General features: G+C 39.2%; 1 protein-coding gene across 2 annotated transcripts; it reads left to right on the top strand.

The window, feature by feature from the left end:
- The first annotated feature begins 10 nt into the window (after positions 1–10).
- GK5 (glycerol kinase 5) lies at positions 11–27981 on the top strand. Of its 2 annotated transcripts, XM_037406092.1 has the most exons (17): positions 11–211; positions 1206–1299; positions 4335–4410; positions 4838–4931; positions 5598–5729; positions 7301–7376; positions 8049–8110; positions 8202–8275; positions 8607–8667; positions 9787–9913; positions 12876–12980; positions 15503–15588; positions 17664–17767; positions 19118–19177; positions 21954–22087; positions 23384–23516; positions 24509–27981. In XM_037406092.1, coding segments are annotated over exons 1-17 (1551 nt in total). In that variant the 5' UTR covers positions 11–79; the 3' UTR covers positions 24510–27981. The 2 variants fall into 2 exon arrangements, with proteins under 2 accessions (XP_037261989.1, XP_037261988.1); XM_037406091.1 differs by lacking the exon at positions 24509–27981 and having other exon boundaries at positions 23384–24123.
- Positions 27982–27983: the final 2 nt, after the last annotated feature.

Genomic DNA, 27983 nt, shown 5'->3' with positions numbered 1-27983 from the left:
GGCGGGGCGGCGGATTTCTGGCGGGCGGCGGCCGCCCGGCCGCACTCGGCGGTCGTTGCGGGCCGGGCCGCGGCCGGCGATGCCGTGCGGGCAGCCGGAGAGCGGCGCCGCCCCGGCGCGGTACGTGCTGGGGGTGGATGTGGGCAGCACGGTGGTGAAGTGCCACGTCTATGACCGGGCGGCCGCGGTCAGAGGCTCCAGCTGCAGGAAGGTGAATCCGCGGCGGGACGGCGTCGCGCCCTCTCTCCTCCTCCTCAGCGGGCCGCCCTCCCCCGTGGGAGCGGCGAGACTCGCCTGAGGCGAGCCCGGGGCGGGCGGTGCCGGAGGCGGGCGCTGTAGCCCGCGGCTCCGCGTCCCTCGGGCAGCGCGGGGGCCCGGGGCGCCCAGGCGGGGCGTGGGGGCGGCGGCGGGCGCGCACCCCGCTGGGCTTTGCCCGTCGGGCCGGGTGGGGACGGTTCCCCGGGGCCCTCGGACCGGCGCGGGGGTAAGGGGACCCCCAGCCCGGCCGGGAGCCCCGCGGGGATGCCACCGGTGCGCTCGCGGCGCCCCCTCCCGCCTACCGACCGCTCCGCTGCGGCCGGGCGGCGGTGCCAGCGCGCGCTGGCCGTTACGTAACGGTGCTAATTACGAGGGTGTTCGCTTGGGAACGGGAATTACCGGCTGCGTTGGGTTGGCACGGCCCGCGCTCTGGGGATCGAGCACGTCGCCGGTATCCGCTGTTCCGTTGCCGCCTATCGCAATGACAAGATCGCGGCGAGGGGAAGCGGGAGGAGCAGGAGGGAGTCGCAGGGGCGGGCGGGGATGTGCTCGGTGGCGCCGGGGCTGCTCCCCACCCCCCCGGCGGGCAGCTCCTGGCCACCGTCATGGAGGCATTGACGTCCCAGGCCAGCCGCAGAGCCAGAAGGTTCTCCGCGAAACCGGGTTTCCAGTTTGCAGCCTTAGAAGGGGTGTATGGGCTCGCCGGTTCCTGGGGGTTTGGGCAGCGTTATTCCTGGAGGAGGGGGTCTGGAGATCGCACACCAGATTTAGCCGTGCTTTAACGGTGCCAAACCCGGTTCTTTCTCCTCTTGCAGTAGATTCAGAAAATTAAGAAAAGAGAAAAAAAAAAAAAACCCAAACCCAAATGTATTGATGCAAACTTTCATGAGGTTGCCACTTTCTGTGAACTAAGGGTTGCAAATCCACTGTGTGTCTTCTGTGAACAGGTGGAATCGCTTTATCCTTGTCCTGGTCGGGTTGAATTAGATCCTGAAGTGCTGTGGAGTCAGTTTGTTGGTGTGATAAAAGAGGCTGTACAAGGTAATTGTTTATAAAGTTTGAGAAGTTAATTATTTTTCAAAGTTAGTAAATTAAGTTAACTAGATAATAAAATTATTTATTTTTAAAAAGTACTTAAAATTCATCACTGGGTACAGGTCCACAACATGCTTTAAGGCCTGTTCAATTGTTATGTAGAATAGGAAGCTTAAAATACTTTTTTTCCTTGTAGTGGGGCTAGGTTAGGATTGAAGCAGGACCAGAGGCAGTGTGCATACTCTGTTTACATGTCAGTGACAGCACCTTGCTGCTCCAGCGTTCTGTATACGTATTCCTCCCTGGCATCTTTGTTCCTTCCTCCAGATGCCTCTGTGTGCAAACAGAGGGTGAGCTTGTTTCTTCTTCTGATTCCCCATTGTTCCGCAACTGCCCAGCCTGTGTCAATGTGCGGACAAGAGAGTGAAAGCAGGATGTTGTGTAGTTGTGCTCTCTCGATCGTAACCTGCTATTCCTACTTTTCCTGTTCAAACTACAAACAGTTCTTCCTATGCAATTTCTGTGTTATTGTGCTTTTTTATTTGTACTTTAACCTAAAATTTTTTAGTACTCTATGCACTAAATAATGCACCACTCTCTCTTCTGTCAAACTTCTGATGGGTTTTTCTTCCCCCCCCCCCCCCCCCGTTTTTGGATGCCACTCTTACTGTGCGCTTACTCTCTGCAACTCCCACAGCTTTCCCACCACACCAGCTCCAGCATTCTGCAATCCCGCACGTATCTCCTTCTGTGCCACGCTGATGCTGTGGACCTGTCAACTGTACCCCAGCTCGCCTTCTCACAGTGCCTCAGCCTGCTTGTCACATGTGTGTGCATCATACCCTTTCATTCAGTGCCTAAAGTTCCTCCTGTTCAGCCCCGATTGGAGTTTGGCCTCCAAGTAGTGTTCTGGCTCAAGGCAAAACTGCTTGTCTCTCCCTTTGGAAGGCAGCCTAGGGAACGGGAAAAGTAACCATTTTACCAGGTGTATGCTGCAGCTGATTATTTTGGGCTCTTGTCTGTTTTCTCAGCAGCCACAGCTCTTCTGTCACAAGAACCTGAAGTCCTTACTGGCCTCCTTCACGCCCATTCTGTGGGGCAAATCGGGAAACAGTATTTTTCAGCTATTTTTAAAAGGGGAAGCTTTTCTGGTGGCCGAGCTGTAGGCACTCCTAGTGAGTAGTTTTGAAGTGGTTGTGTAATGTAAGTGAGCATAACCTTACACTGCTGTCAAAAGGAGGAGTCTCGCCCTCCTTTTTACAGGGTTGTTTCAAATCCAGAGCCGTTTCCTAAGTGGGATCACTGTGCAGTTGTCTACGCCAGCAGAGCCTCACCAATGTTTGTGCCAGCACAAGAGAGAGTGTGGTACCAGGGCAGGAATGACTGACTGGAAGCAGGAAGAAGGCATAGGAGCGCTTCAGTTGACAGTGCTTGCAGAGCTAAAACACGTGATTCCATGTGCGGGTGGATGAGCTGATGTAGTTCATTACTCCCAAAAGGTGGAAACTGCTTCTGGCTGCGTGGTCCCACCCCTCTCTCTCACCCTGGTACTGGTTCAACCCTTCCAGGAGGCAGCTTAGCTGGAAAAATACCCATGTTTGTCTTCTCTTTAAGGGGATCTGTCTCTACTTCATGTAGGGGTCTGGAGAGCACGATAGTTGACAAAAGGAAGGTGGTGGGAGCATGCAGGTGGAGATGGGGAGGGGTAGTACATGCCACTAATCCATAGCAAGCTGTGGTAGTATTGGTGTGGCTCTGCCTTTGGTTTGGACCCAGCTGCCACTGAAAATGAAATACTGCTGTTCCTGAGCCACCCACTCAGAGGTCCTCCTCCCGTACACTCCTGCTAGCAGCAGCACATGTGCAGGCAGTTGGAGCAGGTAGCCTTGTGAAACCACTCATTTAATTTGCAGCTGATTGAAGGCCTTGATACCGCTGCCTTAATGAATGCAAGGACCAGTGTGAGGGAAGTCACCAAAGCCCGTGTGGAGGCTGGCAGAGCAAGACATGCCCGTAAAACCGCTTCTGTAATTGTCACTCAAAGGCTGTCAGTTGTAGAGTCTCCATTATATGGTTACACAAATGAGTAACTTCGCACATGAAAGTTAACATAAGAACATGTATGAGCAGGACATACTTAACCTGTGATCTGTTCCAGTAGTGGGATTGAGAGCTCCTCAGAGTAACAGTACTTTGGATAAAATAGGTAGTCTGTAATTTAAGTGGAATTTCTTAATATATTGTTCTTCCACATCATTTTGCTTCTGGAGGTATGCATGGAGGTACTGCGGAAGCTGACCAGAGCTGCTTTGAAAATAGCTGTGAACATATTTAATTATTTACAGTTACATGTACTAGAAAAAATGTTCTGTTAACAGTTATTTGAAGGTAGGTTTAACAACAAAATTGATGTATACATACCCAAATGTACCTTTTTATACTTCTAAACAAGCTTTGTTGCATTCAGTGGCACATGGTTTAAGCAAATTTGTTCTGAATTTTGAAAGATTATTTAAGGGCTATTTAAGGTGAGACACCTCATTATCAAAGTGATATAAAAATATCATGGCATATTGACATTAATCTTTCTGCTGCTTACAGAATCAATGTAGTTTTGTTTCTTTATGGAATTTCTTTCCATAAGTTTGTAAAGGTACTTCTTCTGTCGCACTCATCCATGTGAAATGCACATTTTAATTGATTATATATAGGCACATATAACCTGCCTGCATGTCTCTGGGACTGTTCAAATAAAGTATCAAGAGGCCTTTCAGAAGGTGGAAAGGCTCAGTGTGCCACAGCTGCTTTTATAAAATACACAGGTTTATTTACCTGCATCGGAATCAGTTGTCTGACTGAGAGTTCTCTAAATATTTCATTGTTCTAGCCATTTAGATGGGCAGCCTGTAGAGATTTATTTTCTTTTAAACTATTAATTTCCGGAGTATTCCATAGGTTTTATAGTTACATTGGAGAAGTGTTTTTGTTTGTTTCTTCAGATAAATGCTTTTTATTTTGTATGATTTGTTTTTGGGTTTTAGATGCGGGAGCTCACATGAGGCAAATTGCTGGTCTTGGCATCTCAACGCAGAGAGCAACTTTCATTACATGGCACAAGTATGTATATTGTGTATTGTTTAAAATGAATTTGTGTTCATAGGCTGGATAGAAGGAAACTGTAGAAATGTTGAACCCAGTCAAGTCACAACCTGAAAGCAGCAAATGTCGGTCACTCATGTTCTCTTGTGTTTGCACAGCCACACCTTACCATTCAGAATGGTTTGTAAGTGTGTGTCCTTTTTGTTTGTTTCTTAATAGAAGGGATGAATACATACGTATTTTTAGTTCTGATGAGAAGCCTCACACTCAAAATATCTGTGTGCCTATGATGAATTCCTGAAATCCACCAGGAAGATATGCACTTATTTTAGGAATAAACCTAGTCCTAAGTGTCCTGACTGGAAATGGTGCATGACGTTGAATTTTTTGAGTAGTGTATGTTCTGTAGTTTTAAATAGGAATGTTCAAATCCTGTTTTTTTCAGGAGGACAGGGAAACCTTTCCATAATTTCATAAGTTGGCAAGACTTAAGAAGTGCTGAACTTGTGAATTCCTGGAACAAGTCCCTTCTGCTGAAGGTAAAACTGTGCTAAGCCAGATACTGCTTTTGGAAGTAGGTAGTTCTTGGTTGGCAGTGTTTTGGGGTTTTTGTTTGTTGTGGGTTTTTAATGTACTCTTTGCTTAGATTATCTGTAGAAGGTACATTTTATGCTGCTCATGGCTTGTGCTTCATACCTTTAGAAGAGAAGGATTTGCTCTAAGTGGAAAAATTGAAATGAATTTTCCTGTAAGTGGAAACTAACTAGCATGCTCACAAAATGAAGTTGAATTCTTGGGGTTTCCACTGATTTCTTTTGTGAATGAAAACATTATTAATGATTAAATTTTGGTTTATCTGTTAAAACATGATTGAGCCTGTCTACTGTAGGAGATCTTTCACTGAAATAACAGTATGTAGTGCTGTCACCCACGTGATGCATTGTGCTCACTTAGGTGACCTGTCTCTGTAATACAGAGCAGTGTGGCAGCAGAAGTCAGTCAAGACTTGCTTAGTGCAGCTGCTCTTTCCTGTGGTATTTGTCATGGGAAAGCGATCTGTTGAAATCCTATGTAAGGATTCGCTAACAGAATTTTAGCTTTCTGAATCTAATCTCATGTCGGCATCTTTCATCTGCAAAGGTAATTGATCAGAAACCTTTAAAGGGAGAGATTAAAAATTAAGTAATTGTTTTCTTTTGAAACAGGTAATCCATGTTATTTTTACAGTGCTTCATTTCTTGACTGGGAATGATCGATATTTGGCACCAAGTTTTCTTACTTTTTCAACACAACAAACTTCTATGAAGTTGTCATGGGTTTTTAAAAACATACATGAGGTAAGCCAGACAGGCAAACATAATAGCTTGCTTAAGTCGTAGTAATATAGTAATGGCTGGTGACATAGGTTGGTTGTTACCTCTTCAGTTTTGTCTTGCTTATTCTTTTCCTCAGACTTTTATCTGTGTTGATGTTCAAAGCCTGTCTACCTAAATATCTATTCATGTTTATGCAAGTTTTTCCTCTGATTCTGGGAGTGTGTAGTAGTAAAAAGTTTTCTTTGTGCTTGAGAAACATAGTCAAATTGCCTTATTTTGCTTGATATAATTAGACAATTAACAATTGTACTTTGTTTTGAAGTTGTTTGCATGCTAGTTTTGCATTATGATTGTATTAATTTTCAGCTGGCACTCTTACCTTTTCAGTCTGCATTTTTCCAGTGTCTGACTGTCAGTATGATGTTATTTGTAAAACTGTAGACACTGCAGTTTATTTTGCTTTTTGTTGTAGTGTAAATTGGAAAATACACATAAAATAAATTGTGCTGGAATAATCTAATGGATTTACGAGCCCAGAGCTATTTGTTGCTGTATTCTTTGCTCTAATCCTAAACGTTTTCCTTGATTCTTCCTATAGTATTTATAACTTCAGTCATCTTACTTCCTGTGTTGAATTTTCAACTTATTTGTGAAGAAAATGGTTATCATCCATTTTCTACTCTGTAAAGAAACCCTGAAATCTTTTGAGTTTGGTCTGGTATTTTCTGTCACCAAACTAACTGTTGAGAAGGTCAAGTATAATTTTTTTGCTGGCATGATTTGGTTGGACCTGTTGAAAACGTGAGGTGTGAATTTGGAGGATTATAGAACTGAAAGTTATGCAGCTGCTGCGTTTTCAGTGTGAGACGAATGTTCTCCTGTGTTTTGTCAGGCAGATACTTAAGATGTGTGACTGCCAAACCAAGGTCAAAAATTCATTAATGCAATTAATTCTTAATTACAGAGCAAAATGCATTCAGTCAAGTTTTGATTGAGTTAGTTTGTATGTTCTTTTAATGAGTTCTGTAGTTGTACACATTGTCAGTTAGAAATTAGATGAAACCTAATTTTAAAAACCCCATTTTAAAGGGGAAAAAGATCCCAAGGAAAATAACATTTTGAATTCTTTACAGACATCATAAACCAGAAAACAATGGCTCTGTTTCTATTGTTGTCAGGGACATACTCTAAAATACACTTATTTCTTCTATTTCTGTTAATTTTTTATTTTCATGTTTTATGCACGACCTTATTTTCTTTATTTACCGCTCCTTCATCACTGTTATAGTTGTGGCCATAGTTTCTCATCTTAAGGTGCTGCTGCTGCTGCAGTAGAAGACTGATTGCTTTACTTTCCTTAGCAGCAACTGTAAGAAATGGCGCTTATTCTCTGTTAGGAGCATGAACTGTAGGGTAATATCACTTACGTAATCAACTTGCCCTTTTCAGAAGAAAAATTTGCAATCAGAGATTTAATTCCTGGGGACTTTTTCATTAACCATGAAGAAAATGAGAAAAGGAATCAGGAAGTATGTTTGTCTTTATTGTAGCCAGTTGTAAATACCATTTTTTGTATGTCTATTTGTTCCCAGGCTGAAGAAGCTGCCAAAAAAAATAACTGCTGCTTTGGAACAGTTGACACGTGGTTACTGTATAGATTAACTAAAGGTGAATGTTAACATTTCCTCTTAAATATTAATAAAGCATACTGGCATCTAAGTAATGATGTCCATAACTCTCATTGATATATCCTAGAATTCAAATACTTTTTTGACAATTTGTGCTTTTTTTTGTAATTGATGAATATTGTAATATATTTACCGTTTTAAAAAAATAAATTCTGAATTAATTTTCCTTTGGGCCTGTCTGGAAGGATAGCCAGAAAAGGAAATAATTATTCAGTGTAATCAACCTTTTCAGCATTTAAGATCTGAAGAGGACTACCGGAACTAGTTGGCCTTGATTGAAGTACTATGGAAGCAAAAAACCCAAAGAATTGTTACAAACGTGCAAGAATGAAAAGCTTCTGCCCTGAGGGCTAATGCCGGAGCAGGTGGATAGATTATAGACAGTGATGCAGTCGGTGTGGTATGTGTTGTCAAAAGTCCCAGCTCTCTTCTGGCCAGTTTCATGAGGGTAAAATAAGGCAATGAGTGTATATGTGTTATAGTGAGCAGCAGGTAAAGTTTGTGTGCTTATTGTATCATTATGACTTTGCCTATAGACACTCGGTTTATATTTCATGGGAGCCACTGAAATGTTTAATGAAAAAGTATGTTTAAAATTACTCTTAAACAGATACCTAAATCTTACTCTGTTGTTACTGTTTTTTAATGGCAGGTTCTGTATATGCTACGGATTACTCAAATGCCAGCGCTACAGGCATTTTTGAACCCTTTACGGTATGTGCTGTTCCAAAAAATGTTGTTGCTATTCATCGTGCTTCTGAGAGAGTTGCTGACATTTTTACTCTTTTTTTTCATATTATTTCAGAAATGCTGGAACCCAGCTTTGTGTAATTTACTTTCCATTCCAATGTCTGTTTTTCCACCAGTGAAAGACACAAGGTAAGTAGGAAGGCATATTCAAAAGATTATAACTGTTAAATTAATTGCCTTTAGAAAAATACCGTATTATCTGCATGGTCAAAGTAATATATGGATATACAAAAAAAAGGAAGTATTTTTATATGCAGATGTACTTTTTTTAACACTACATGAAAAACTTTATTTTTACTATGAATATTTCTTAAAGTGGTAGTTTTAATGATTTCTTTAAAATAAACTGGTAGCATTAGCTTTCATATCTGATGCGCACCCAGGCCTTATATATGTAAATTTCATTTTAACAAAAGGTCAGTTTAGTGTTGTGACGTTTCTCCATAACGTGTGTTTTAAGCTTCAACTTCGGATCAACTGACTCTGAAATTTTTGGGGTACCTATTCCAATAATGGCAGTGGTGAGTAAAAATGTTTTCATACTTAAATCTGTGTATTTGTACCTATATTCTTTATATCTAGCTTTGATTTAATTTTTTGCTGAATTTTTGCTGGTTGAAATAATTGCTTGTTGAATTTTTCTCGGAACAACTCGGTTTATAACCTTATGGGGAAAGGAGGAGAAAGGAATGGGAAGGGATTTCTGGAGGTTGAGATTCATTAAGGTTAGATGACCAAAAGATTAAGCACTGAGTATAGGACTTAACTGAGCTGGGTTATGCTCTGGTAATTTGTATATGGCTGGCTTAAAATCAGTTGTTCTGTATGACGTTGTGCAATGGGGTCCCTTCTGGTTTGACTTCAGTAAGACCCTACACAAATGTAAGAGTATTTGTTAATAGATCCACTTGAGTACCTTTTATTTCTTTTTTTTTTCCACTAAAAATAAATGGCAAATAAAATGTTCTCACCTCAGTAAATTTTCAGATAAATTGAGTCTACAATTTTTCAAAAATAGCAGGAAAAATTCATGTTAGCTGGGCAACATTTTTTCCGTTTAGCTTAATTCAAGCAAATTTTTCTACAAGTCATCACTTTACAAAAATAGTGGGGTTTTCTTACCCAAATCCTAACTCCTGAGGCAAGAATGTGTTATTTGCCATTTATTTTTAGTCGTTGTTGAAAAATTGAGCATGGAACAATTTGGTACAGGAGGTATAGCAGGGAAAAAGGAAGGTGAGACCTCAAAACTTCAACTTTCTGTATGGGGGAAGAGGAATTCAAGCCAAGCTGCTCTGTTCTGCTCCCCGGGATTGCAAATGCCCCATTTATCCTTATCAAATAACAAACTAAAATATTTCATTTGTTTCCATAACATATTTTTCCGTGTCTCAAGCAATACTACAGGTGTTCATGTTGTGTCCGAATCTGGTGCAACTGGATTCTAGCAATAAATCTGACTGTTGGAATGGACTGCAAATACTCTAGGAAAATTGTATGAGTGTCCTCTCTTAATGCTCAGTTCTTTTGAGTGATAATATGTATTCAGTATGCTGAAGTGTTTGCAGTGATATTTTAAAATTCAGCAGCATAGGTTGGTAGTTTGTAGCTAACTTGTATTGTTTTTGTTGGTATGGCAGGTAGCTGATCAGCAGTCAGCTATGTTTGGGGAATGCTGCTTTCACCCTGGAGATGTTAAACTGACCATGGGAACAGGTGGTTTCTGGAATGTGAATACTGGAGAGCATCTCTGTGCGTCACGGAGGGGTAAGACAGTGAAATTTTCATTTTAAACTTTCACATTACTTGATGGCTGTTAATGATGAGGGTACAAAAAGGAATAAAACAGGGCTATGTTTTTCTTTCTGTTTTGAGCTGTAGAAAAAAAGCTTGAAAGCATTTTCAGAACAGAATACTGTGGAAATTTTTATTAAGAAATGCTTCTAGGGTTTAAAACATTGTCGTTCTGACCATTTTTGGGCTCTCAAGCTTGGTAGTTTGCCTTAAATGGCTGTTTGTCAAGGAAGCAACAGATAATACTGAAGTAAATTTGCCTGCGCAGTCTCTCTCTGTCGGTCTGTCTGTCATCTTTTTAAAAAGTTTCTAATTTCGGGAAGCCTACAATTCCAAATGGGAGGGGTGGTGCTGGGGAGGAGGACAGCAGCTTTTTTTTTTTTTTTTACAAGCTAAAGCCTGGAAGGACCTTGGCAAATACATGAGATGTGTCAGAACTGAATAGCATAGACATTGAATTCCCTGTGAATGCAAATGCTTTTTAAGCTAATTAATGATGTCGCTGTGATGATACCTCTACTTAGGAAATCGTTGAATGTAGTCTGTAGAAATGTAATAGCAAAAACATGCTATAAGGTTCTTCCATTTTGTTTTCTTTTAAGAAAGTATTTGGCTATTGTGATATGATGGGAGTTGAAATCTTAAAGCAGGGCTGTGAAACTTTTATTATTTTATATATTTTTATGATTTTCCCTATGTTCTTTGGCTGTCATGTGATATGGTTAGTAGGACAAGTTAGGTACCTAGCTTTCTCAGTGCCCTGGGCATGAAATGTAACATGTTCAATGTCTAAAGTTCACATACGTATTTAAGACTGCAAGATGAATCCCTACACCATCCTTGTGCAAGCTGTTCTTTAGCTGCTGTTCTATTTTCTGGTCTACATTTAGTTGCTATATATGACAGTTGAAAAAAAAATATTTCCTTCAAGAACAGCACTTACGACAATTCAACGATGGAAGCATGTCATACAGATTGAAAATCTGTCTCTCTAGCAGTCTGGTAGTTCATAGTAACTGGTCGTGCCAAATGTCATGTTGATCCATTCCCTAGAGGTAGATTATCTTATACTACTAGAGAGTCTGGTGTGAGCATCTTTAAGAAGGCCAGCTGATGGGCTTCTCTGTCCCTAATTAGCTGTTCTTCGTTAGGAGTTTTGGCTCAAGGAATTGTTTGGTCTTACTTCTTTGCAGCTTCACCCTTGCTAGAAAATAAAGACTGTGAGGGAGACCTGCACTAATGATCTAGAGATACACATATCACTTCTTCCTTTCAAGAGACATATACAAATTTCCATCTTAAGAGGTGCTGCTGAGTGTTTTCCATTGTAAGCACCAGCGTGCCTCCAACACTAACCAAGTCTCGGTGATTGCACTGGTACTACCGTGACACTCTTTGGGACCACAGGCAAGCAAACTGGAAATGATTCTGCGAGGCGCGCTTGTATATCAGCAAAGTCACCTTGAGAAAGCAGAGAGAATCCCTAGATCCTTCTGATGCTTTTCTGGCCCTTTAATTATTGGGACTCGTTTATCTTTGTTGCATTTATTACTCATGATCTCTGAGTCCTGAACAGAGTCCCGTGAAGTCTGGGTGCTTTCTTCAATGCTTACCATGCTTGGGTTGGGTGAAGTTGTTATTGCAGCGGCTGCTGAATGCTTAGGTTCATATCAGGTGACCTGAAAAAACATTTGTCCACCTGCAGTCCTGGAGAACATTTACCGTTCAGCTAGATAACTTAAGTTTTAAGCTAGATAACTTCTTGCTTTAGCATTAAAGGCAGTACTCTGCAGGACTTTTGTGCTGTGTTCTTACTCAGATACCAAACGAGAAGGTCTTTCTGTTTACCCTGACAGTTTTAAGTAGTATGTCTCTCTCTTTTTTGTTAAGGTTTCAACATATCCGTGGGGGAGCAAAGGGGAGAACAAATTGTCAGGTTTATCCTCATTATTGGCTGTTTGCTTCTAATGTAATAGTACCTTCAAGCAGACAGCTCTTTGAAAGTGTGTTGTGCTGTGTTTTCAAATAAACTAACAGTGTTTGCCTTATGTATTTCTGTCTGCCTTCTGAGAGAAAAGGAAAAAAATAATTCGAAGTAATTGAATTTTTTTTTCAAGTCACTGCAAAGCTGAAGCTATTTGGTGGAAATCATGACTTCCTGCAGATCCCACCACATAGACCATAGAAGTGCTAATCCTCTGTAGTTATAGACAAAGTATGACACCAGGTATTTTTAATGACTTTGGGTGTTTCTTTTGTTGTTTATATTAGGCAAACATACAGCTAAAATGCTATAGTTAACTGGCAGTAGCCTTTGTTGGGGACAAGGATGGGCAAATTGTGGAACTTGTCTTTTTTGCTTTCTACGTGAGGAAGCAATGCAGACTGAAAAAGGAATAAAAGAAGTCTATCACTTTAGAATAAGCTCTACCTTACAAGTTTGTGTTGCTTTGGTTTTTTGGTGTATTATGTGTGGTTCAGTGTTTGTGCTTCCCATCTGAAAGCCTGGTCTTCATGTTTTATGTTTTGCAGAAGTAAATTCTGACTTTTAGAAACCATTGAAGAAAATAACGTGGATTTAAAACAAATAGGAAAACATTGATACATTTTTAAGTATATACAATCTCTTATATATAAAAAAAGTGCAGATAGCTCTTTAACTTTTTTTGTCATTTGATAGTGATTTTTTGTGTGTGTGTGTTAACATTTTGGTTTAACAAACAGTTCGAGTCTTGTAATCCCATCGCTAATTTTTAAACAATACATTTAACCTCTATCAGTGATATTTTTTTTAACTTGAAATCTTCAAAGGAATTGCATAAAAACTATTTACATTTTTTTAGTTGGGTTTATCGTGTGGAATGCTTGCACGTGTTTTTCTGGAAACATTCAATTTAACTAGGTGTTCTGTTTTGTTTCCTGGAAAATAATTAAGGTCTGTATCCACTGATTGGTTGGAAGATTGGGGAAGAAGTTGTTTACTTAACTGAAGGCTGTATGTCAGACATTGGCACTGCCATAAAATGGGCTCAGGATATAAGTAAGTAGTTCTTTAATTTTATAGAAAGTAAAATATACTACTACTTAAGAAACTGGTTTATGGGGTTATAATTATGTTACTGGGCTTACGTTTATTATCCATAATTGAAAAACTAGCCTGTATCTTTAGGACGGTGGAAAATGTATGGTCTCATTAGTAGCTTCTCTGCTGCGTTTGTTTACTGCAGGGAGTTTGGTTTGTGCAAATCATCTCATCTTCAGACTCTGCCTTGGAGATCCTCCTGCCTGTGTAGGCTTTTATTTTCCTGAAACGTTCTGCTGCTTGCTTGGTTTCCCTTGGGCATGATGAACTTCCTGATGCCTTCCTTTGTTTCTTCAAGCTGCTATCCAGACTTGGGTAGAAATGGTATAAAGGAGACCTGGCTAAAAGTCCTATGTGTGCTGGTTTAGGGTGTTTGGACTTGAATTTTTAGTTGAGGGGAAGCACAGAAATTGGCTACCTGTTATGTCTAGGTAGCATGACTGTGAATGCAGTATTCCCCAAACTGTAATGCTTTTGAAAGACCTCCAGCTGTGCATCTCAGAATTAGTAACAGGTGAAGGACTTCATTTTTAAAAATAAACAGTATTGTGTATGTTGCTTCACACAAAGTAATGTCTTTGGGGTGTGACTACGATGTAATGAAAAGATTTGCTTTCTAGTTTAATAAAAGACTAAGAAGAATGCTAGCTCTATAGTAGTTGATGTTCAAAACCACTTGTTTACAGGATTTTTACAGGATTGTTTACAGGATGTTTACAGGACAACTGTTCTGAGTGTTCTAATTATTTACTTGGTTTACTTAGAAAATTAGTACACCTTTACTAGGATGCAAAAAAGGAATTAGTGTCTCAGACTTTGGGTTAACTGGGAAAGGTTTTCCTGAAGCGTAGCTCTCCGCAAAATCCTACATTTTTTTAAAGCTGTCAACTTCTGGCGCGCATGTGCTCAGGTGTGTGCCCTTAAGGAATGACTCAGACTGGTCCTCAGGTCTTCATCATTCAACATTTGACTGAGCCTCTCTTGAGGAAATTACTCAATTCAACACACAGTTCAGTGCTGCAGATGAACGTATCGGTGGTACATATATAAGCTTGCTGCTTCAAATTCCATACTTAAAATGGATACTTATCCATATGGAACATATCCATAGTTAAAATAGGTATTATTGGTATATGCAGAGCAAGAGTATAAAGGAATTTTAGCTAGCCAGTAGTGAAATGGATGTGACATACAGTGATTACCACAGGCAAAAGGGAGATAAAAAAATAGGCACGCTGCTTTGAACTCTCCAAGTAGGACCTTTATTTTCTGGAAATACGATTGCAGGGAAGCAGATTTCAGGAACTGTTATCAGCTTTATGAATAAAGAGAAGGGTAAAACTTTTGCTCTACAGAAGGAATGGGGCCAAAACACAGGGCAAGTTAATGGCCTCAGGGTGGTGTGGCTCAACATGGATGATGATGAGACATATAATAGTGGTAAAGGTTTGTAAATAGGGATTTCTGCAGCAAGCCAAACTTAGTTTAGTGGGATCAGATCACTTCTAAGAACTCTGAAAAAGTAGTATGTGGAATTTCAAGGTGAAGTCAATCTTAATTTTTTCATTTTATGTTGTGGCACAGAGGTACCATATATAGTTCAATAATAGCAAATACAACAAAGAGGAAAAGACGTGATTTCAACTTGTTAGTCTGGGCACGGTAGAATCTAAAGCTTTCAAACAAATTTATGAAGGTTACAAAGGTAAACTGAAACTCCTGGTGAGTTACCAAGATGGGTTTTTCAAAGATAAATTGAGTTTAACCTAATTTATCTTTGATAGGGGAATTTACTTTTTAGACAAGAAAAACCTTTAGTGCTCGTTTACAGGAGAAAACCATGTTATGTGGCCACATAAGGACATTATTAGTTAAAACTACAGAAGATAGGTGTTAGTATGTGTGGGTGAAGAACAAGCTAAGGAGGGATGTGTGTAAGTTGTGAAAGGAGACATCTGGCTAAACAGAGAATAAAAGTAGTGTCTATCAAGGAGGCAATATTCGGACCTACCTTATTTCTGAGTTGGTCACTTCTAAAAATATTAAGGGTGCAGATAAAATATGATGGATATTAAGGACTTTGTCTAGTGCTTCAGTGCTTGGGCTGATAGTGACATCTTTTTTGGGAAAAAACCCATGGTTTATTTTTGCAAATCTAGGGTTTTAGCATACTTAGGGTGCCCTTGTTAGCATTCTCAATTCCCATTTATGTCTATTTGGAAAACTAATGACCTCTTACAGATGTGAAGGTGAAAAGGCTATAGCGTAACAGCTATGAGAGGATCCTTTTGAGTTTAATCTTCATCTGAGTAGGGCTTGGTTTTTTAAATATGACTGATGCACGTGATCATTTCCCTTAGAACATGTTGTTTGAGAATACTACAAAAGGAAATAGTCTTCACTCTGTTTTTTTCTATCTTAGTAATATATGAAGAAATTGAAGTAAATAATAAAAGCGTATGACTTGTGCGTCTTTACAGGTCTTTTCACCAATGTAGATGAAACAGCAAAAATGGCACAGAGTATTGTTGATTCCCAAGGCGTTTGTTTTGTTCCAGGTTTTCAGGTAAAATTACTATTCATTATATAATTAAAAATATGTGGGGTTTAATAACCCGGTTAAAAATTCAACTTTTACATGTTAAAATGTAGGAATTTACATTTTATCACAGTATTTATTCTGTACTACTCAGGTTCTCACTATCTGTCCCTCACCACAAGGTATGAAGATCATTGTCATATCAGAGTGTTTAAACACCACCCCCCCATGGCAAAAACCCCTACAAAACAGGGAAATTACTTCCATTTTGCAAGTGGAGACCTGGGGGTCAGATAAGCTAAATGACTTGCTAATAGTACCTCAGTGCCTGCAGAGACAGAAATCAATCACATAGCTTTTCTGCCTTACACAGAGCCTTCAGTGAGACAGTATTTCTAAGCAGCGTTCTAAGGTAATTAATTTTATTCTGCCTCTTTTAAAGATGTAGGTTGCAATTCACCAGAATATTTGAACGTACTTAAATATGAGCAAGATAGCAAGTTCCAGCTTAGGAAAAGCAAAGATATATAAACACTTCTGGGAAAGATCAAACTGAGTGTGGTACGCTTTTCTCTTGAAAGTTTTACTAATTCATTGGTTTGAATGTATACCAGCCCATCTCTCTGTGTGTTTCTAAAAGTTCTTATTTTCTGGATCTTCATTGGTCTACCATACTCAGTGTGATCATTCCTAAGACTAGTGTGTTTTTCTAAAGAAACTTAACATCTTTAACCTTACCTTTAAGTCCTGTATGTTAATGTAACAACGCAAAGTAAAAATTTATTTCTTCGACAGGTAGCCTAGTACCTTCTCTCAAACAGCCACCCTAATCATTAGAGTTGGTTTTAGGGATATAGAGCTTGATTACGCTAAGATGCTTCCATTTAGCATTTACTGTGAGTAATTGTGCTATGAATAAGCAAGCATTGAGTCATGCCAAATTCCAGTATTTGCAGACAGGAATCCTGAGGTAGGCAAACGTTAGTCTGAATCTTTTTTGAACCTTCAGTTTAATTAATATTCAAGTTCTAGAGATGTTGGTAGAACTTTTTTTTTATTTGATCTTTTTTGGTTTGCTTTGCGGGTTTTCCCCCCCTTGCTTTCTTGACACTGTCTCCAGAAGGAATGAATCCCAGCTAGCTTCTTGGTAAACACCCATTCTGTCTCTTTTTCTTTTCTTTTACTTTAATGCAGAAGTTTCTTCTAGTTAGGAGCTTACGCAAAATGCTAGTTTTCCTTTTGGCTATGTATACCTGTCCATACATATTTTTTTTCTTAATATATTATAGCATTTTCTTAACTTACTTTATAAATATGTATGTATATATTTTATTAGCGTGAAATTCAAACTTCTGGTAAGTGTTGTCATAACTGATATTTAGCATGAAACAACTGGAAAGGATTGTTTCAATTTAAAAAGTACCATCTACAGTGAAAATAAGATTTAGTATTGTCCCAAACCAGGTACAGCCCAGCAAACTAATACTTTGTGGTGTAAAGTTCATCAGAGGGGTGGAGAGAAGATCAGTCCTTTAGTTCTCATGAAGAAAAAAAAAAAAAAAAAAAAACCAAACCCAAAAAACCCCAAACAAAAAACAACTTGGTGATCATTAGAATTTTAGTTGGATTCTTATCAGTGCCGCTGGTAACAAGCTGTAGTATAAACTAAGAAAAAGTGTTACCATCTTTTTCAGTGTTACTTTAAAAAGTCAGTTCATCTTTTAGCAGTTGAGGAGTGTGGTGGTTTTTTTTAAAAAAAAAATAGTGTATATGTGAAATCTTGCTAGGGAACAGCAGTATCAGTGTGCCCTGTCCTGGACACTATAAGTATTTTAAAGAGGTCGTACAGATTAGTGCTGTTTACCATATCAAATTTGGAAGAAGTCACTTTAAACCTTTTTCTGTTGAAAGAAACTATTTAAACTGTTCACTGAGTTAGCTAAAATAACACTATATACCTCTTACGTGTTGTTTTCAATTTTCTTCTTTCACTATGCTGCCTGTAATTTTCGTAAGTTATTTTTTTTTTCTTACTATTTGACTTCTTTCTCAAAAGCCTTCAAATACAATTCACTGAACTCATGGTGAAATCCTTCCTGCAGGTTTCTGTGAATGACCCATATTTATGTGCCTCTTTCATGGGGCTGAAACCTTCTACTACCAGAAACCATCTTGTACGAGCTATATTGGAATCTGTAGCTTTCAGGTACTGTTTGCTTTATTATCTTGTTTATATTTTCTTATGCTTGCTTTTATTTTGATCAGCAGTGTTAAATGGATATGTGAACTTCTGCAGTTTGTAAAATATTAATCATAGTAATCCATTACTCATACACTGAAAAGGAATTTTAGCTGCTTCCTTTTTTTTTTCTTTAACGCTTTAGAAATAAATCCCTGTATATTTATTAGTTCAGAGTTTATGTCGTTAAGTAACCATAGAGAGATTCTTAAATTATATTGTGTTCTGCTTGTTCTAAAAATATTTTCTGTTTAAAGTTTGTCCTTATTCTCCTGACAGTGTTTTGTCAGTTATAGCTCATTCCAGTTGTGTTTAAAATATTCCTGAAGCTGGAAGATTTATATTAGGTTTTTGGCTAAAGTTCGAAATTTTGGTGTTTAATAAAATGCAGTAATAGGCATCTTCAGCATCTTTAAAGATTTGAATGGACAACAGCTTGCAGATCTGTCAAGGGTAAAGATACCTTCTAGTGACTGATGATAGCACGTCAGAAGCTCGTTGCAGAACACATGGGTTCTGCCTTGCAAACCCAATAGCGTGCCTTGAACTGAACTTGAATATGGCTTGAGCCTGGCTCACCTGCACTGTGGCCGGTTAGGGAGCACGGGTACGATCCTTTCTAGCAAGGCACCACCTTTGCTTTGGGCGTAATAACCTCCAGCAAAGCAGCCGAAAGGATGTCTGGAGGAAGGTTAACATTCTGCATTGCTGCAGCTGTTTCTAATGTGGGGGGTTTTTTTCTGCACTGTAAGAGGAATGTGACATGCAGTAATTCCTGAACTGATGCACAGGTCTCTTGGAAACAGGGATGTTAAGAATCTCATCTCTTCAAAATACCTAACTAGAAAAGGGTAGAGATCCTTTGTGTTTAGATTTTCTCCCATGTCAAACCCACAGCCTTCAGATGTTCGCTTTAAAGAACAGTTAGATAAACACGTATTAACACTGGAGACCTACTTTCCTCACTCTAAACCACTTGTTACATCAACAATTGCATCTTGTTTGTAGAAACCTATCAGCAATTTCAGGTGGGAAAAATATGCCTTCTACAGTGACTTGCTGTGGAATGGGCTGTGAATTAGCCATACTTGTGCCTTTGTAATGATGTATAACAATGATGGTGTCAGTCTTCGCCCCCCCCCCCCCCCCTTTTTTTTTTTTTTTTAATCTATGCATTCTGGAAACTTGTTGGCTATTGCAGCAGTTCTGACACAACTGAGGCACTTTTTGCCTTGTATTTTATTTTCTGACTATGTAGATACTGGAAACACTTTATGGAATATATAATGCTTAATTCAACTAAATATTTTTTTAAAGAAACAAACAGCTTTATGATATCATTGTGAAGAAGGTACGCATTCCTCTTCAAACTATTCGGTAAGTTCTGTGTGACTTTCAAATTTCATCTATGGGTAGTTTGATTTTAAACAGGTGTGAACTTGTATTATGTATTCTATCTTACTGTAAAAATTCTGCTGCTGAGAAATAGATGATTAACAAGTCAAACGTTGAATGTAACTTAAGTGGCAGTAGAGTCTTCCCCTACAAAGGCTGGTTCTTAATGGAGCTATTGACATTGGTGATCAGTAGGTGAGTAATGAATTGCTCTAATAATTTGAAGTTAAAAAAAATAACAAGGCAAATTCATGATTTCAAGTAGCACTAAAGTGCATGTAGCAATACATTCTGTTTCTGCAAGAAAATAGCAAAGGTCCGTTTACCCTTTAATACCATTCTTTCATGCTGAAATTTTCGGTGCTCAGCCTCCCACAGTCTGAATGCTTTTTGAGGACATCAGTTCATGAGATCTATTCATGAGGGAAAGAGGGAGAATATTTTTAGACATCAATTGTTAAGACATTGGGTTTGCTTCAATCTTTGAAGAAGCAAATCAGATGTAGCCAGGTAACAGTGATCCGTAGAATATGCTTTTCACAACGTCTTGGAAAAATTGACCTGAATTATGCATTGCTGGAAAACGACATGGCACAGGTCGGTGGGCACACCCCAGTCAGTTGTCTTGGAGCCTGCAGCCCTCACGCTGAGGAAGCTCTCCAAAATTTCTCCTTCTGGCAGCCAGGGGTCATCGTGATACCACGGTCAAGAACAGAGAGGCGAGCGTTCCTGTCCCCTTGCGGCTTTTTTCCTGATGCACATGCAAAGGGAGCATAGACTGGCAGGCGTACAGACAGCTGAGAAATCAGACCTTTGAGTAGTGGAAGTACAAAGTGGGGGAGGTAAAAGTTTCTGTCTCCATCGTACTGGGACAGAGCAGGCAAAGATGAAGGAACAGCCAGGCTTGGGGTGTTAATGAGAACGAATTGATGAAAAGTACTGCAACTTTTTATTCCTTGGGAAGCTTTTTTAGGTAGAAAATTGCATCCAAAATTTGAGAATATTAAGAATGTGAACTGAAAAATGGGAGGTGTGGAAGTACTACATAGGGCGCGCTGATCCCATTTACACTGTAATGTAAACTTTAAATTGTATGATCATGTTCTGTTTTATTCAGTAGCATAAATGTGCTGTTTCAGATACTGACTGTAGCCATTAACTACAATCAGCAGCAATTCAACTTGTGGATTAAGCATTAGAAGATAATGAGATAACACTGAACAGGTTTTTCAGTAGGGTTATAAACTGTTCTCCCATCCTTTTGTCCCCACATCATTAACACCTATCCATTACCTTTTTGATTTTTTTTGTTGTTTCTTTTGTCCCGTAAATGTGTTCATTCCCTTTTTAGCTGTTGTCCTGTATCCCTTGTTTCTTCCCAGTCTGACTCCTACAAGCTCTTGCAAAGTCATCCTTTTCATTAGTCCTCTACATTCCTATTACTTATCTTTGCTTGTCTCAACGCTATCAAGGAAAGCACAGAGAAGGGGTCCTCAGTTTTAGTCCTCACGTCCTATGTTGTAGAAGTCTGTGGCAGCCTTTATGAGGATGATGCTGGTGGTCCCTGGAGTCCTGGAATCTCACCTATCTACTTGTTCTGTGAAATAGCACATCCCCAGTCAAACGGCACGTCGGAACTTTTGAGCTAGAAGGTGTACTGTACAGATTGAATCTTCAAAGTATCTAGCAGCAAGATTTAGCTAAATGTAAAGCTATTTGGAAGTTTTCTCTTTATAACTTGAATCAAATGGATGTCTTATTTTTATAGAAGAAGGAAAATGCATGTCACCAGCATTAAGAAAGTGACGGTGCCAGTTAAAGGTTTTTATGCCATAGTGTAGAGGTGGTAACCCAGCTTAACTGTATGTGCAAACAAGCAAAGCCCTGTAACATCACTAGTCAGGCAGTGTCTCCTGGTTGTAGTCTCAGAAACAGCCAAAACATTTATGTAAAAGTTTTCTGAGGTATCACATGTAACAGATTTCAGCTGGCATATTTGAAGATTTCTAAGCAACTGTTAAGTTCTATTGCCAAACACTTTCTATAGTAATAAACAGTAGATGTCTTAACTGCACCACATTTGATAGAACAGCTCCCTACCTGGCTGGTATTGGAGTCCAACAGCATAACGAACCAATCTATGGGAATGCAAAGATTACTTTTTGTTATAGCTATCTTTTATTTGCAAGAGTGATTACTTTGTACCACTAGTAATTGCTCTCAGATGATTAGAGAGTAGCATCAATAAGTTCTAGTTTCTTCATTAAAAGGGTCTTTGACATGATGCAATTGGGAAAATAGATGGAAGCCTCATTCTCTTCTCATAAAAAGAAGCAACTGTGAAGGCATTTTAGCTGACTACTACAAAGATTTGGTAGTAATGAAAAAAGTACCTTTCCAGATCTGAGAACACTTGAAAGGGTTTAATGTAATGATTTTGACTGTTGTTATGTTGTGGTGATAACTATGTAAAGGTTCTGTTATGAACCCTAACGTTTCAACCAGGATTATGGATAGTTTTAGAAGACAGAGCTTGCAAAGCTTTTGATAATGTGTCTTTCCTGTGTTCCTGTCTAGCATTCCTCCCTGGTTTATAGGTACTGTTGGGTTTTGGGGTTTTTTTTGCATTTGTGCATGAGTGATAGGAAGATTTATGCATAGGTGTGAAACCCCAGAAGTTATCTGAAATGTTGGCAATAAGCATTTGAACTAAACATGTTTGTTTTTTTTTTTTTTACTTCTTCCCCTCTCCCTGTAGAGCTGATGGAGGTGTCAGTAATAATAGTTTTGTCATGCAGATGACTTCAGATTTAATTAATAAGAAAATAGAAAAACCTGCAAATGCAGACATGTCTAGTCTTGGTGCAGCTTTTCTAGCAGGTCTTGCTTCAGGTATGTATACATTTAAAAGGGTTTTGATTTTTCCTTCCTAATGCACGTTTGTAAATACAGAGGGGTAAGAAAATCAGACAAAAAAGGGCATAACTTCAAATAATTGTAAAAAATCCTCAAAGGATTACTTTAGCCATTTTTGTGGGAATCCAGGGTGAGTAGTGTTTGTGTTTCTCTGTGTAGTGCTTTGTACCCATGTGTTTGTATTTGGTGGACCAAAGAAGCCAAATCATGGACCTAATGTGTATTTCTAACACCATGTCCCAGTTTACCGAGTATTTGTATGGTTGTTAAGTTTTACATAAATGAATAGTGACAATGAGTTTAATGTGAAAAATATCTGCATATACGTTTGTAAGGTTCATTTATATTTAGAAGGATATACTACTGGAGAAAAAGAGGGTGGACCCCATCATTGCTGCCTCCCTCTTTCTTGACCTGAACACTCTGCGTCCAGTCCCTTATTCCAGCTGGCAGGAGTGGTGCTTGGTGGGGATGGATCACCTGACAAGGAAGCTGCTGTGCTTACGTGCAGCCCTGTCATTCCTACTGAAGCTGTGTCCTGTCATCTGTGAACCGAGTCTTTAAGGTTTTCACAGAAATAAACACAATGGAAGTACAAAATAAATTATTATCAGGAAAAAAAATAATCCAGCTCTCACACAGAACTGTTTTATATAATTAACCAGACTTAAAGCAACAAACTGTCAATGGTTTTGCTTAATATGCACCTACAAAATGTATTTCCGTTAACTGCTTTGATATGTAAATAACACAACTGAAAGATAAAAACTATATGCTCAGGTAAGACTCATTCGGCAATTAAAACTGTAAGAAAGCTGCAGCCCTTGACAGACAAGAATAATTTATGTTACTGAATCAATCTGAGTGTGTAACACGAGGTGTTTTCTGCTGTTTATGCGATTTTTAAGACTAAGAAAGAAATAAGTGGTAAGTGTTGGTTTCTGTGGCCCTTCTTCACTGAGAGGGACCTGCAGCCGAAAGCACAGTGTGGATGAAACCTAAGGGAACTTCAGTGTAGCAGATCTGTTCCTTGGAAATCGTCCCAGTTAAGCAGATGTGCTGTTGTCAGGATTCCAAGCAAGTGGATGCTGTTGGAAAGGATTTTCACAATGTTAAAAATATGCTTCCCTCTGAGAAAGTTGTTGGTTGAGTAAAGAAAAGCTGTCATGATTTCTTACTGTGTTTCTGTTTTGGATCTCTTGGAAATAGATTAAAAAAACCCAAAAATAACATATTTGCAGTTCAGCTTGAGAATGAACTTTCTGTTTGTAGGATTTTGGACTGACAAAGAACAACTAAAGAAGCTAAGGCAAATAGAAGCAGTTTTTGAGCCCCAGAAGGACTCTGAGGAATACAGACCTGCTATGGATACCTGGCTACAAGCAATGAAACGCTCCCTACACTGGTAGAAATTGGCATTTTAATTACAGAAGAATTAAAATGTTTTAATTCATATTTATAAGATCTTGACATTAACAGGACAGTAAAAACAGTAAATGAAATTTGTGATGGAATATATGTGAAGTTATACGGTACTTCAGTTACCCCCCTGCTGCTAGATTATTTGCTGCACCATAACGAACCTTCCTATCATCCCTATGACAGCTGTAGTCCAGCTGCAGCATTTGTGTCCCTTCAGTGACCTCCTTTGGGTGGCCCAGCTGCTTGAATCCTACCCTGTACTAGATAGAGATGGAGAGTTTTTTCCTCTGATGGGTTTTCTACTGAGGAACTTGTCTCCCTTTGGATCTTTACAATCTTTGGTATGTTAATCATTAAGAAAGGGTAAAAGGCACATATACTTCCCTAGGCATTTCTAAGAAACATAAAATGATTGTTCAGAGATGGGTTGTGATGAACTTGATTGTGTACAAAGATACTTTCTTATTAGTAGCCTCTTACTGCCTTTTGATTGACTTTTTAAGGAAGCATTTGACCCAGCTCTGTAATAATGTTTTTGTGCACTAAATTATAATGAAATACAAAAGCAAATAGGCTTTCAGTATTCCATTTAAAAAAAAAAAAATCCTGGATTTTTGCAGCTGATGATTCCTATCTAGCTTGTAACTCAATTTTTTTAAAATTTTATAAAGACCAAAAGCTGTATTATCTGGCATGGCTAATACAAATACATTAGAAGTAGTTACAGGTATGCTGCCTAACTTGTAAAAATCCTTAACATTAGTATTTCAAGCCCATTGTTAAATCCAATTATTATGAGCTGAAAGGGGTCAAAAAGCTATTTTTGAAGCTATGAATTACTTGATATTTTTAAAACACATTTAATTATAATTTTTATGTATTTGTTTATCACTAATGTTAAATTATAATGATTTTCTCAGGAGTACGTGTAAATCAGTTTCAAAAATGTGAAACGATTAAATATTTTCATTTCAGAGTAATGACAAATTCAAGCTGTGAGTGATTGTGTTACACACACACACTGGAGACAAGAAATTTTTATATTTAACATTATTGAAGAGGACCAAGGAACTATCATTCACCACTTCTTGTGCTGAAACATGGAAGTTCAAATCATACAGCATTGCCTTAGTTCCTTTCACAGTCATCTGTGAACTCAGCCATGAGTTGGAGCATCTACACTAGTGGTGGTATTCAGACTAGATCTGATTTGCCTGTCAGCCTTAGCTTGTCATACCATTTTTCTTGTTCTTCTGTTACTTTCTGACCTTCAACATGTGCTACATCTTGGCACTTTCTTTTGTTTTTTCCCTCTGGGTATCCTTCAAGTTGCAGAGACCGTTCTCTCCTGAACCTACCTTGACAGGAATCCTGAAGTCCAGAAACAGTTCTGTGTGCTGATTTCTAGTAATAACAGCAGACTACATGACCTATATGGTTGACAGCTTTATAGATACTTTGGTTTGGCTGGTTTGTTTTGGACCATAATATATGGCTGTCCAGGTGCTAAGACTCTTAAAAGTTTATTGATGAAATTCCCTCCACTCCTCCTCCTGCTGTAAGGTAAGAACATGTATTTACAGGATATCTGGAACCCTTGCTTTGCATCAACATCTGTGTTCAGATTGTGATTTTCTCTTGTCATCCCAACCTCGCAACCAAAGAAAGTGCTCATTGGCAAGAAGGTTCTCCTAGCCCGGCCAAACAGGGTTCCAGCCTGGCATTTTGGGCAGAAGTTTGTGACTCGGTCACTGGTATTCTACACTTTGTTCTCACTGAAGGAGTTTAGTTTCATCAGGGTCTGCCTAGGGATAATGTCCACCTATTACCCTCTTTATGAAGGCTTCTTGACTTACATTCACTTAATAGTTTTGTGATTTTGTTGGGTTTGATTAGGGCTCCCACAGTGTACCTAGATGGAGCTTTAATGGCAACTGAATCTGATTCTGCTCGGATCCCTTCACTGAAGGTATCTCAGCTAGCCACGCACCTTGCACGGCACCTGTGCGTGGCGGTGGTCTTCATCCCAGCCGTAGCACAGCTAGAAAGATAGAAGATACACAAGACATTACATAGTCCTCTTGCTCTAGTGTCCTGGAGGACCTATTCTACATAACTGTTTACTGTTGTTACTGTTTAATTGTAAGCAGAAAATTCACCCGTTTTACTGTCACTAGCCTCAAATCTACAGGAGACAAACCTCACTGCAAATTAAGAACGCCAACAAGGCCTTACTATATTGACCACCTGAGCCTTTCAAATGATCTGCAGAGTTGTGAGTTCTCCGTGGAGAGGTTCGAAGTAGTGAGGAAGGCTCTGCAGCAAACGGGGTGTCTAACCCTACCAAGATGGTGCAGCCCTCAGAGGTTACAGCATCTGCCACAGCTTGTGATGTTTAGTTGCCCAAAGACGGAACAGACTAATAGACAGCTTGAAGAAATTTGGTTACTGATCATTAAGCCTCTTTTGCTTGTCTGTTACAACAAAAATTGATTTTTATCTTCACAGGAAATTTTTAATATGCTGATTATCTTTAAGTGGTACCTGTTAATTGATAATGGATTTGAAATGAGTTTTAAGCAATTAGTTACGCTTTTACAGCTACTTTGCTGTCTCAGTTTTTGCTGTACAGAAGGGCATTAAGACCATTATAGAAACTCAGTCATACTAACTTTTATTTAAAATATTTAGATTTTTACCTCAGGAGTTGTTTTCATCAGTTTGAAAAGTACATATGAATTTTACCTTTGCTATCAGCTGAGTTTGATAGTAAAGATCATACAAACATTGTAAATAATAACTAGCTTGTAGTTTTATCTTTTAAGAGAGACACCATGTTGATACTGTGAATGTTTTACTTAGGATTGGGTAGTAATGCACCTCATCAGGCATGTGAAGATTGGAAATTCAGTTGAGATGAGTTGATTATCCTTGGGCATCCTGTTTTCACAGGTACACATGGTGCTGATGGCAGATAATTTCATCCCAGTTTGGCAGTTTGATCATACATAACAACATACAGTCCTATTATATATGAGGGGGACTACATGGCATAAAAAAATCCCTCTAATGTTGGAGGGATCGCACTACTATTGGATTAATTACTGTGTGTTAAGAGAAAGGGCAGGTAAAATAGTTACCAGATAGCTGAAAAATGCTGAGCAGACGTCGTAGGAGTTTTCTTACATAACTAAGAAGAGAGTCGTGTTGGCTCTGTTTAAAATCTTACAGTAATGAACTTTGCCAAGATTTTTGAGTACCATTTTCTTTTAAGTGGTGTTTTCTTCTCTTGTGTAACAGCTAATGTTATGTAAAATTAATTCTGTTGCTCTTATCTGGTTTTTTGCAAGCACATTTATACTTACTTTCCTGTTGGAAGAAAGTAAAAAAAGGCAAGTACTGAGTTCCTGTTCCAGCCTGTTAGCTTCTTTTTGGCATAATCTCTGTAGCAAGATCCTTCAACTAGCGCCACTGTTTTCTTGATCAGGGCACAGTAGTGAGGCTTACCAGTTGAACAGCAGCCTTGGGAGAAAAGGTAAGAACCATTTTGTGCCAGTCAGTGGGCCACAGAATTGAGGGGGTTTTGTGCTCTTAATGCCAAGCCAACAAGTACAACAGTGATCCCCTCTTCAAACAGGTATCTCAGTATGGCAGGCTGAGTAAGGAAAGACAGTAGTGCTCTGGCCCTGAAGTTGGGCAGCAGTTTTTATAGGGAGGGCAAGTTCAGCGGGAGAAAAGAAGCAGGGGGAGCTGTTTTGGGTGGGTGTTTGTATACGTTGTCACAGCAAGGGTTGCAGGCTGGCAAGAAAGCAATGAAACTAGCAAGTGTTGAGAACTACTGCATTGTGAAAGGGGAAGGTGGGGCATCTGAAAGGGATCTGGCCAGCCAGGGGGAGCATGGTAGGAGACCACTGGCCGTTTCTGGAGACAGGAGAATTTCCCACAGTGCAGGTTTTACTGTAAGTAGCCTTAAACCCATGCCTTAGCGTGCCTAAAACAAACTATTCCAACATGTGTTTCAATGCAGCCCTCATTCTGGGAGAAAGTTTGGGATTTGTGTTCTGAAAGACTGTGTTTTGGTTTAGAATGTTACAACAGTAGCATACTTGCTCTTCATGCAAACTGATCGTTATTTCAGCAGCTTCAGACTCACTAGTGTAAATGTATAGTCATGTCTTTCTGCAGTTGGCTGTTGAAAGCAAACAAACTACAGCAATGATCTAGCTCCTGTTTCTCTCCTTAATGGTTAAAATGCCTATTTTTCATGTTCCTCATCAGTTACAGTATCTGACTTCAGTCCATCAGTATTTTCTTACAGAAAAGTAAACAAACCAATGAACTACAAAGAGGTATTTGAAGTGTAAGTGTCTTTATCACAGCTGGATTTGAGTTCAGGTATTTGTGTAGCTCTGGTAACTTACTGAATAGTGCAATAAACCAGCCAACCTGG

Source organism: Falco rusticolus, chromosome 13 (genome assembly GCF_015220075.1).
Source record: "Falco rusticolus isolate bFalRus1 chromosome 13, bFalRus1.pri, whole genome shotgun sequence".
Classification (NCBI taxonomy): domain Eukaryota; kingdom Metazoa; phylum Chordata; class Aves; order Falconiformes; family Falconidae; genus Falco; species Falco rusticolus.
The sequence above is the reverse complement of the archived record's forward strand: the minus strand, read 5'-3'. Positions and strand labels throughout refer to the sequence as shown.